The sequence below is a fragment of the Anarhichas minor genome, unplaced genomic scaffold (assembly GCF_050575085.1).
Source record: "Anarhichas minor isolate MPS153535 unplaced genomic scaffold, ASM5057508v1 ptg000011l, whole genome shotgun sequence".
NCBI lineage: Eukaryota > Metazoa > Chordata > Actinopteri > Perciformes > Anarhichadidae > Anarhichas > Anarhichas minor.
In genome coordinates, this window is record NW_027466457.1 from 8,313,253 (window position 1) to 8,325,231 (window position 11,979).

At 44.8% G+C, this 11,979-nt stretch overlaps 1 protein-coding gene across 1 annotated transcript; it reads right to left on the reverse strand.

The window, feature by feature from the left end:
- Positions 1-1,231: 1,231 nt before the first annotated feature.
- Positions 1,232-11,978, reverse strand: slc25a22a (solute carrier family 25 member 22a). The gene is made up of 11 exons (XM_076089201.1): positions 11,493-11,978; positions 4,524-4,694; positions 4,294-4,419; positions 4,105-4,160; positions 3,768-3,858; positions 3,165-3,219; positions 2,463-2,523; positions 2,082-2,226; positions 1,834-1,988; positions 1,671-1,746; positions 1,232-1,418 (listed from the first exon to the last, which is right to left on the reverse strand). Exons 2-11 carry the CDS (start codon positions 4,541-4,543, stop codon positions 1,265-1,267), a joined length of 939 nt encoding a protein of 312 aa, XP_075945316.1. The 5' UTR covers positions 4,544-4,694; positions 11,493-11,978; the 3' UTR covers positions 1,232-1,264.
- Position 11,979: the final 1 nt, after the last annotated feature.

Below are 11,979 nucleotides of genomic sequence, written 5' to 3' on the forward strand. Positions count from 1 at the left end.
AGCTCAGGTCTTACTGGCTCCACAACGGATGACTGTACTCATGAGGCCTCAGCATGTCATGTCTGATCAGCATAATTCAAATAAAATCAGCTAATAACCTGCATCCTATTAAAACCCATTTAGTGCTCACGGCTAACGCTTTGATCTGAACCCACAATGAATCGCACAGGGCTGAAACCCACTGCCTCTCTGCTCTCTGTGGACTGACACTTTTTACGCGCACACGGCACTTTTAGCCGCAATCCAATCAGTGATGTCACAGCAGGTGTTTTCCATCATCTCTCGAAGGCAACACTCCTGCTGTGACGTCTCTGATTGGGGTGTGGCCACAACTACGACATGCTCGACAGTTTCAACCCATAGAAAGAAGCAGAGAGGCAGCTTCAAACTACGCGTACGTGTAGTTTGGAAGTGCGTAAAGCCCCCAATTTCCGAACACTGTCCCTTCAGTTTAGGGTGCGACTATGAAACAGGAGCTATCTTTTTCACTGAGGCAAAACAGTCAAACCATTGTGGTAGCGCTAAATATCAAATGGAACCTGATGTACTTGGAAAGCCAAGGCAATCAAAGTCTGCATGGAGCTGAATGGTTCTGAGTTCATTACAAGCACTTACAGGAAGGGATGTGGCTTCTGAGGAGAGATCAGAGGGGCTGTGCTGGTATCACGGTCACACATTCCCTGGGTCTTTGTCTGAAACTCAGGCTTACTCTATGTTTTGCTCCAATTCTAAATATACTATTTTTTAAGACATAAGGTCTGGGGGAATCCTTTGAATAGCATTTTTTTGAAAATATTCTATTCTTATGTTTTCAAATATCTTTCTAAGTAAAGTACATGCATTTAATCTAGCGATGTATGATCACTATGGTCTTCTCTGTCATTCAGTGTGAATTAGGTAGTGTCGGGCTTGCAGAACTGCAGCAACCAAGGGCAGTACATCTACTTTGGAAATTCAACAATCATTTTCACAAAATGCAATAAAATGCTGTAATTATAAAGCAATATTCCTTTAAAGCGTCAACTGATATTTGTGGCTTCGTTTCCAGAGAGCTAGCTCAGCGTGCCTGCAGGATTGTTGCGTGCCACCGTAGGCAGCTTGGCAAACAAAGGCTCCCCCTCCTCAGCTATTTCAACATTCAACACAACAAATTCAAAACAACATGTACTGACCGGTCACGCTTTGACCCATCGAAAATTTCTTTCAGAATGAGATGAACGCGGTGGGCGTGATGCATTGTGGGAGGGAAAGGCAGAAGTGCTTCTTAGTTGTCTTTTTTAGTCAAGGAGCTGATAATATATTCAGCCACACCCAAGAAGTAGACCACCTGGGCGATGCCGAACAGAGGCGCAATGACCAAGGCTCGACAGTAGGCTCCCTTCAGGAAGGCTGATGGTCCCTCATTACGCAGGATTTTCCTAGAGAACAAATAAAATCTCAGTATTAAAAGTGAAACAAACAGCCAGCTCTAGCTGTGTGCCAGTAGGTATGGTGTTGATTGTGCTTTATCTATCTTTTAATTTGTTTATTTATAATGTATCAGCTGTGTTGTTTGTTGAATTTGCTGTTTCATAGTGTTTTGTGTGTTAATGCCCTTAAATCCATTTTGACTTGACCTGACACATGCAGCATCACACATGCTGCAGCAGTAAAAGACATAATGAGGTCACCTGATACAGTCATTCACTCCACTGTACGTGTCCTCTGTGCTTCCTCGGTTCAGCGACTGCAATCTGGTCTTTATCACTGCAACACACGGAGCTCAGGTGAATACATAACGTCAACTAACGGGGCACACGTTGCTGTAACGACGTTCACCGTCCCGCTGCTCACCATCAATAGGGTTGACAGCAACGGCCGCTGTGCTCCCCGCGAGGCAGCCCGATATGAACGACACGTAGAAGGGGGCGGGCCCGTCTACGCCTCTTTTGCCCAGGTTGTTCAGGTTGGCAAAAAGGGGGAAATAGATCATGGAGAAAGGAACATCCCTGCAAAAAGAGAGAAATAAGTCAGAAGACAGTAAGTCATGTTGAAGTTCATTGAAGCCGGTTGGTGAAACTAGTAGAGAGATGTGTTTTTACCTGAGCACGGTGGCACCCAGGCCCTTATACAGCCCAGCAATACCCTTTTCCCTAAATAGTTCTCTGGTGAGCTGGATGGCTGTTGGAGACTTGGTCTCCACAGTACCTGCTGCCACCGTCTCTGGCATCAGCTTCCTCTGAGCCGCTACGGAGCATAAGAAACACAACATCAACAACAGCAAAGGCTTCGTATAAAGCCACGAGAAACAATACTAAGAACAGGTATGCGGGCAGACATTTTGAATTCATAACAGAAAGAAGAGACCAGCATCAAGCTCTTGTAATCTCAGCCATGAACCACATGAGGCCACTGTTTCTCCAGTTTATCCCCTACTCTTCATTCTTTGCTTAAACTGCCATCTGGATTGAATTTCCTCTCACCAATTCGTCCGGCATCTTGGAGCTGGATTTTCAGCATCTCCATAGGAGTTGTAACAATAACCTGCAACAAAGCAAAATAAAGGTGTCAGATACAAAGGATTGATTCGTATTAGAAAGTGTCATGCAAAACATGTGTCCAGTGTAACATCAGCTATATGTCAACTCTTGTTTTCCTCTGTAATCCACGCAGTGGTAACTAGTTAACTGGATTAGGGATGAGATGGCCATGTTCTGGGCTGCAATCTTAATCCAAGGTCTGCTACACTTAATCTAATCATGTCCCTCGGGGCTCGAAGCCTTTGTCCTCATTGACAAGAGGCATTTCCCTCTGACTCACTCACTCGGTGCACATGGCCAAGCACTCTCACAACGTCTTATCTGATCACTCAAATCTAGCTGCCAGTGTATCGCCTGCTAACAGGACAACGTTTCAGTGATTAGAAATCATTCATGAAAATGGCACGTTACAGGTCACGTTCATAGATAACAGGGACGATCTACAGAGACCGACTGTGAGCATGTTTCTGCAGCTACCTCCTCTCATTCCAACCTGGCGCTGGCTAATTCTAGCTGCAGGCGGTGATAAATGAGGCGAGTGGCTGAGGCCCAGTGGTGCGTGTGTGTGAGCTGACATGGGTGGCGTTGAAGGCAGCAGTTCCAGATGAGAACGGGAGGATGCAATTAAAGCAGCACCTCACTCACCTGGCATGTACCGGCCCCGCAGCCAGCCAGCATCTCTTTGAGCAGAGTGAGTTTTCTGAAAGAAAAGAAGATCACGACTGGATCAGATTAAAGCGAGCACAAGACTGACAGAGTGGGATCCGGGCAACTTTATTTCTGCAGTCCTTGAAAAAGGAGTTAACTCTGTCTTCTATATAAACATGTCTGGCACAAGGGCGGATTAATAATTCACACGGCGAGAGGCTGGGCAAGACAAGTCAATCATTTATCAGCCTGCATGTTTGTCACAAACGAGATGGAGATGGATGTCCCAGAAACCTTCAGGTTTATCATGGGGGACAATGGGTGGGTGATTGATTTGAGCAATACGATGGTCGCTAATGTTTGACATCATGTGCTAATTTTACTTTCAGACAGGGCTTCTGCTGACACACATACAAGTAATTCTGTATTTTTTTAAAGCAAACAGCTAACGACTGAACGGTGGAGGATTAACTAGAGCCCTGGTGAAAACACTGACAGCTAACGTGTTAGGTTACATGTTAGTAAACACGCCGGTCAATCACAAGATGAATGAGGGAGTGGGTGTGTGTCAGTCAGCCTGTTAGCACTTTCATTCCTCACCCATCCTTGGAGAGGTGGTGCCTGAAGAGGTCGTTGGCAGCCAATTTGATGGCTTTCTCTGGCGTGACTAGTGTTAAGTTCACCGCCGCTCCTGAGACAATAAAAAGGACAGAGAGTAAGAAAATGAGAGGCACAGAGACGGGCGAGAGAGAATGGGAGATAATTGCCTGTAGCAGCCAGACACAGATCCATGTGTTTGATATCTGGAGCCTCATTATGAAGCTGAAAGTATTCAGAACCCTATGCTACCTAACTGCTTTCATGCTCTCATTTTTACACTTCAGTGAGCTCACACATTAATCACAAGAATCAAAAAATAATTTTTTTTTAAACGTACCTCTGTACATCCCAAAATACCCCTCCGACCGGATGGTCTTAATAAGGCAGTCTGACCTGAAACACAAACACAACAGTGGTGGTATGTTATTTATCTGGGAACCTTATGACAAGCTGATCAGCCCTGACTATAGCCCAGCAACATGTTTATATGTTCATATGCAAAAAGTCAAATACACTCATCTCTTACATGCTGGTGTAAAGGCGAGATCCATTTTGCTGGTTTTGCAAGCGAGTCTTGGCCAGGTCAATGGGAAACACACAGGTCACTCCAATCAGGCCAGCGATCCCCCCATTGATCAATTTGGCAGGCAAACTGGACAAGAGACAAAAATATGAAATATAAAAGGTCAATAAATGAAAACCAAATGAAAGTCCACAGCGCTGCTGTATTTGTAGTCGCTCCACATTCACCCTCACCTGATCTGCTTGTCAGCCATTTATCTGAAGCCCCGGCTGGTCAAAGTGTCAATCTGTCTGTTAGCTAGTCACTCGGTGGTCAGCGGATTACAGCAGTGTGTTGCTGTCCAAGTGGATTTATGCAGGCTAATCGTGCGCTTGCAGTTGCTGTTAGCTCGAGTTGGGGGATATCTGTAAAAGAAATAGGAAAGGTCACATTAAGCATTCTCAAAAAAGTGGCAAAGTAATACATACACAAAATACCATCCAAAAGTTATTTTGTCATTTTTGAGAGCGACATCATAAGTGTTTGTTTTAAGAGGTGAAAGGTGAGATGGAGGTGCTAGCGTGGGGTGTTTGCATTTGGAAATATTTTTCTCTATCTCTCTATCTATTTCAGCTAAAACTCCACACATTAATGCTGGCTTGGTATTTTACAGTCAATGTGGGCTGTATGGCAGTGAGAAGAACTTTCTGACACGGACACACCATGTCCAACCCGGAGTGACAGCAACGCATGGGACCCACCGATAGCATTGGATCACCTGACCAGCGAGCAGCAGGCTGTTGCAAAAAGAAATGCTGAGAGAGGAGTGTGATGCCTTTGCAAAAGACGACATGGACGTCGGCTGTATTCCAACACTCAAAATGCACATCACCTTAAAGGACCGGACTCCTGTCCAAAAGACTAATATCAGTGTTCACCAGGAAGTTAAGGAGTACCTCTGTGAGATTTCTGGGGAAGATCGTGTCCAAGGAGGGATACGCAATGAGGAAACCTTAAAGAGGAAACGCCCTACTACCGTTGGAGAGGTAAGACAGATGCTTGGGTTTCTCTCCTACTGCAGATCTTATATACAGGACTTTTCACGTCTGGCTAAGCCGCTGTATGACCGGTTAGCGGCCCCTCCAAGTGGCACAGAAACATCACAGAAAAGAGGGAACCAGGGACAGTTGCCTAGTGGGACACATGGGACATGGACTGAGGTACACCACCAAGTATTGAGCCACCTAGTCGACAAGCTGTCCAGCTCACCGGTACTCAGTTACCCTAACTTCAACCAACCATTTGTCCTCCATACTGATGCATCGCAAGATGGCCTCGGAGCGGTGTTGTACCAGCAGAGGGAAGGAAACAGTGAGCAGGGTATCCCGGTGCAGCAGGAAGAGCCAGCACCACTTCAAGAACAGGCAGATATAGACAGGTTGGTCAGCACAGCACAGCCAATATCCAAAGACAAAATACGAGATGCACCACAGAAAGACCCGGTAATAGGCAAAGTATTGGACTACTTGTTAGGGAATGGAGTAAACTGGAGATCAAGGCAGAGGGAATTTTGCATAGGAGGAGTCAGTCTAGATGTCGGCTAGTACTCCCCAAGATCTACCATCCTCTCGTTCTCAGGGAGCTTCACGAGGAGATGCAGCGTGACGTGGAGCACTTCGTGACAAATGTGTGTGAATGCCTCATGAAGAGGAAACCAGGAAACCAGCTCCGATGATGAGTATGAAAACCCCTCAGTCATTGGAGTTAGTCTCAGTGGACTTCCTGCACTTCCTGCAAGTCTAAAGGGGGTTATGAATATATTCTGGTGGTTATAGACCATTATACACACTTTGCCCAAGCAACTACAAACAAATCAGCAAAAACTGTGGCGGACTAACGATTTAACGATTTTGCTATGTGGACATCCTTTTTGGAGTAGAAAGGAAGAACCAGCCAGGCTCATATCAGGCCTATGTGGATACATGGAGAAAGAGGATGACAGAAGCCTATGAGATAGCATCTAAACATGCAGGCAGGTCAGCCGATAGAGGTAGAAAAAAACAATATGACAAAAGAATTTATGGTCCAGAGTTACAGGTGGGCATCCGAGTCCTGGTGAGGAATACGACAGAGAGAGGAGGGCCGGGCCAACAGCAAAATCCACATCCACTGAATCCCACAGCACCGCCATTCTATCCTCAGGGCACATCCGATGTGTCGGACATCTTGCTCCATGGAGCTCATGTGGACCAGGATGAAAACCCAGCTACTGACGGGGCACAACTGGAAGACATTAGGAATCCAGGAGAATGTGTGGACTCTGACAATGAGATGCTGGAGGGAAACAGAATAGAATGATAAACGCTGGAAACAGGCACGCTCAATAAAACGTTTGTTTGAACCTACCAATTCACCACAAAGGAACGGAGGAGCAGCCTCAACCACACAGCTAAGAGAAACCTCAAAATCAAGTCCAGGAATCCAGATCAGAAGCTGACTCTCCTCCCAGGTGTGCTGAGGACCAAACCAAGTACAGCGCTCACTTACAGGTGGGTTGGCAGGTCAACAGCATCAAATCCAACTAAGCAAGCAGCAAATCATCACAATTGAGAAGCTTGAATAGTTGCTATTAACTTTCTGTCGATCGACTAATTGAATCAACCCTACGGTTGATTATCAAAAGCTCTGTGTGTCGCTTATTAATCCCTAAATAGGGACAACAGTACAAGAAACATTTTTATAATTAGTCAACACTTTAAAAATAGAGCTTTATCAATCCCTGTAGACTGATAACTTTATGTTAAAACGACTATCATCACTGGAACATCTGTGTGTCATACATGTCCTCCTCTGTCCTCTGTATGCTAACACAGCTCTTTCTGCGCAAACAGAGGAAAAATATGTGATGTGGACAGGATGCTCCATATTAAAGGTACAGAATGCCTTCAGTGTAAAAAGATGCTTCCCATTTCCCCCCATCATTCTCTCCACCCCCATCGTCCACCAATCACAACCTGCCTCTGCGTGTGCAACCCGCCTCCTCCTCCTCCTCCTCTCTCCTCCCCCATCACTTCCCTCAGTCACGAGTCACGACTCACAAACAGAGCTTTTCCGTCTCAGATCGTTGCTGACTGGTGGGTTTCTCTGTGAAGTGCGTCTGTGCTCGCACAACACACGACTATGACTGGTTCCTCAGATTCAGTTTCAGAGAGGTTGCGCAGCATGTGTGGATGTTTATGTCCGTGGATAACTGTATCCAGGTGTGAATGCAGCTGTGGTCTGGTATGTTTAGTTTGGATGGGCACATTGAGGCCCCCGCTGGCTGCTCCAGTGGTGGAGGTGGAGGAGGAGGAGGAGGAGGAGGAGGAGGAGAGCAGGTCAGAGAGCCACATCTCTGGTCTCTGCTGCCTGGACTCAATCAGTTGTGATACAGACACATTTTTCACTTAAAGCATGCTACTTTTGTTTCCCTAATTCCTGCCACTGACTCCTGAACTGAACTCGTCAGCACACCGATTCCCTTCAGACAATGATTTACAGACTATACTGTGTTCTGTTAATGATAGGACTGAGGAGATGATGTATGGCGAAGACCACTGCCGTCTTTATGAGTAACCCATCAAACCGACGTCTCCCTCCTTCTCCATCATGCTTGAGGCTCGACTCGTCCACTTCGCTTCATCCACTTCACACAACTGTGTCTGCAGCAGGACATTTATTTCACCCACAGTCATGTAGCCTGGCTGGACCGTCTTGTCATGACAATTGGGAGTCTGTGTGGAAACAAGTAGCCTCAGTGTGCACAGTCCACAGCACAGTGGCATCACTCAAGGAATTCCTTTTATTCTCAAAGCAGAAAGAGTTACAGTCTGTACTGGGGTTTCTGAATCACCTCAATGCACCACTTAAAAGGCCGCAAAGTAATTTTTTTTTCAATTCACTGCACCAGTAAAGAGGAGAGTTACTTTAAATTCAACTAAAAAAATGATTTAAAGTGACTGAAAACTTCAAGTGAGTTGAAACATCTCTCACTTAAACACACGCAGTCCCACAGAGGTCATATTTTTAGGTTTTCACCTCTGGAAACAGATAGACACGGTGATTGTGCAACTCGCCCGCCATGCAGAACCTTGAACTTAACAACTTAACTCAAGCCAGCCACTGGGTGCAACTTGATTAAAGAGTTCGGGCACAGACTGAGATAACAGTTCACTTTTTGACCTTTGTTCATCATTTCAACACAAACAATGAGGCAATAAACCGTTTGTACTGACGAGGACAGTGAAGAGTTATGTGGAATCTTGTCGGTAAAGCAGCAAGCAGTCTTCTTTTGATAGAAGTTAGGAAATTAAATTCCTAACGGCTTCTTTCTTTTACTTATCATACATATTTTGTGGTTGCCTGTAACTGGTAATGGTCAAGTTTTATGTCACCTTTTAGCACTCCTTTTAATGATTTAATTTAATGTTTTTTACCACATTTCTACCATTTCAACCATTCTAGACAAACGAAGGGACAGACGTGTAGGCATTACTCTGTTCATAAAAACAAGATAAGAAGCTTTTCTTTCTAAAAATACAAACAGTGTGTTTGAAGTGCTTTAAAAAGCTGACAGCACTGGATCAGAGCGAGGATAAATAAGAAATTAGGTGGCTGCAAGGCATACATGCAGCTAGCTGCTTGTAGCTGCTCTAAGGCATGTCTCAATCACAATGACATTTACAAAAAGATCATTATCTTCCCCTGCAGGTACAGAAAATCTGGAGACAAATCCACACCAGTTCATTTCCTTATTCAAAACTCAATGCAAATGGCGTTAGCTCTCATTAAAAATCAACCAGAGAGGATTTTACCTCATCTATCACAGCTCCTCTGCTGCCTCTCTCTCTCTCTCTCCTCACGTGTCAAACAGAGTACAGATCTTGCTGACTAAAGGACAATCAGCTTGTTGAAAGACAGGAAGCGAGCGGTCACAGTGACAAAGCGCTGTGGTATAGTCAGCACGTCGCTCACGAAAAATCACACATATCCTTCCTCATTATCTTGTTACCAGTCCATCTGTCTCAGATGCACTGACTCCATTAACAGGGAATGTTTGTGTGTGTGTGTGTGTGTGTGTGTGCATGCAATCCTCCATCGGATGTCGAGTACTTCTCTGAGCTGCAAGAGCACCAATCTGTAAATCTAGTATGCAACTCAAGCTTTACACAAGCTGTAAATATATGTATATCTATTATTGTATGACTGACATCCAGCTTCATACTGTCCTTGTGTATATTTGTTGCATCAAGTATTTCTATTAGATAGGATTGTGTTTTAAATATAGTTATAGCACTGACAGCTGTATGCCTACTGTTCCTCACAACAAACCTGACAGCTGCTGTCGTGCCATCGCCGTGCTTTTTTAAATTTTAAATAACGGTTTAAGAGATGCAGCCTATTTTTGGGATATCTACAGCACTGCAGAAACAAGGGATGAAATGTGTGGTGTCACAGATACAGTAGATCTGATTGCTATCCCCTCTTCCCTCCAGCATCAGGATTATAAACCTAATTCCTATTTATGAAAGCTCTCTCGCAAACCTATATTCACAACCAGTGGCGTGTGGGTTATGATCTTGGGCACAGCGGTGCATTTTCCACTAAATGTGCTCTACGAAGTGCCGCCATTAAACATGCACAGTTATGCATTGTTGTAATCGACCCTTCTGTAGATCAGAAGTAACAAGCCGGCATCAACTTTCCAGCAGCACAAAAGCCCCTTCAGTGCAGAGAGGGGGTGCAGTGCTCAGTCCCTCCTCAGGTATCTCTGGTGGCCCACTTTTTCAAGTCACCTGGGGCGTCTCTCTTGTGTCTCCTCTGTTCTCCCTCTCAGCTTTCTTCCCAACCTTGATAGGAAAATAATGGTACCACTGTGAGTGGAGAAGAAGCTAAATGTAGCATTGAAGCATCTGATTACAGTTTGCAGATTACAGTAAATCCTACACTGGCCTGAAGGACTGCATCTTCCCACAGCACAGCTACACGCCATTTCCATTCAGCGCACATAAACCAGTGACATTTAGCAGTCCTTGCCGTTGGCATTTTAGCATACTTTTAGGAAATGCTACATGGGTGCATAACTGCATGTGGATTAAATGAATATTTAACGTAATGTTGTCTACTGAATGAGAATAAAGTGATGTTTTCAGCATCAGTTCCATTGGAAAACACAGGATGTCACCGTACACCCTTAAAGCATGGCTCACCTCATCAATTATTTCAAGGCTGCAGGAGTGTTTTATTACACTGCTTGGCCTCATAACCTAACCAATACACTGGGAAAAAAAGGTTGCTTCTTTTAAAAAGCATGCATTATTTCTTAACCTCTTACTCAGCAGTTTTCCCTTCTGTGAGGAGTTCAAATGTTCAAGTTGGACAAAATAGAAATCGCCTCCAGCATTCAAGATATTCAGCATTAATAACGATTTAATTAAAAATGATCCGTCTTGCCTTTCTTTCATCCTGTCCTCACTGTGTCACAGTATGTTAATGTTTAGCTAGAGTCAGAGGGGAGTAGCGTCACGTGTCTCTACCAATGAGAAAGGAGGTGGGTACAGTTTAAGTGGGTTTACCCTCCACTACCAAACACTAGGACCCACACCCACACGATGATTAAACCCACACTGCTAAGCGGAAGCCGGGCAGCAGGCGGCCGCCTCAGCACCTTACAGGTCCAGGGGAGGGAAATTCACTAACTGGTCCGGTTGCTGTGTGGTAACGTCCAAAAATCAAGCAAGCTCAAATTTAAATACAAAAATGATGATAATAAATACCCGTTAACGTTTCACCTGTCACCGACGGCTCGTCGGTTTTATGGGTTGACGTTAAAATGTGACATATTAACGACCCGAGCACAACGGTTGACCGTTATTCATAACGTTCTCATTCATAACCATTGTAGCTTAACGTCCCGTGTTTAACCCTTAACGTTGTGTGTTCAAACCCACCATATGTAACGGCGGAGAATATGCTCGCCTTATTGCCACATAACGGAAAATGACACGTACAAGCACAATACTAGCTATAGCTTTCTATCTACATTTAAATAGGACATCTAACGTTAGCTTAACACGTTATTCCCAGGTGAGATTTTATACCGGCTTCAAGCCAATTCAAGACACATTTACCAAACAAGACGATCCACAAGAAGACTTTTGCTGCATCCCGTTATCTTTACATACCACATTGAGCGTTTCCGTTATTTTCTCCCGGTATGGTTGTGGTGTGAAATCAAAGCCTTTTACTCTGTATCTTTGGCTGACAGAACGACAGTAGCTAAACCTACCGGTGTTACTAGCATTTGAGTCCAGCGTAGAGAGGTAGAGGAGGTGGGAGTGAGAGCAGGGAAGGAGGGGGGAGAGTAGCTGGCGATGGAGTAGAGCTCGGAGGAAGAAAAAAAAATGAAAAGGGATTTAAAAAGGGGGTCCCCTAGTGGTATGTAGTAGAAGTACAGACATATTTTCTATTTGCAGTAAAGGTGTAGAGGATGGGGGATGGGGGGGCCAGCGTCATCGTGACGATTCCTCTCGACCTTGAACACTAAAATAGAAAAATGGCTACAGCTGAAATATTGGGCATGAAGTGCAGCATCATCAGCTCTGATGACCAGTGACTCACTACAGGACTCTCAGCTTCAACTTCGGGGAAAAAAAACAGCTGACACATTCC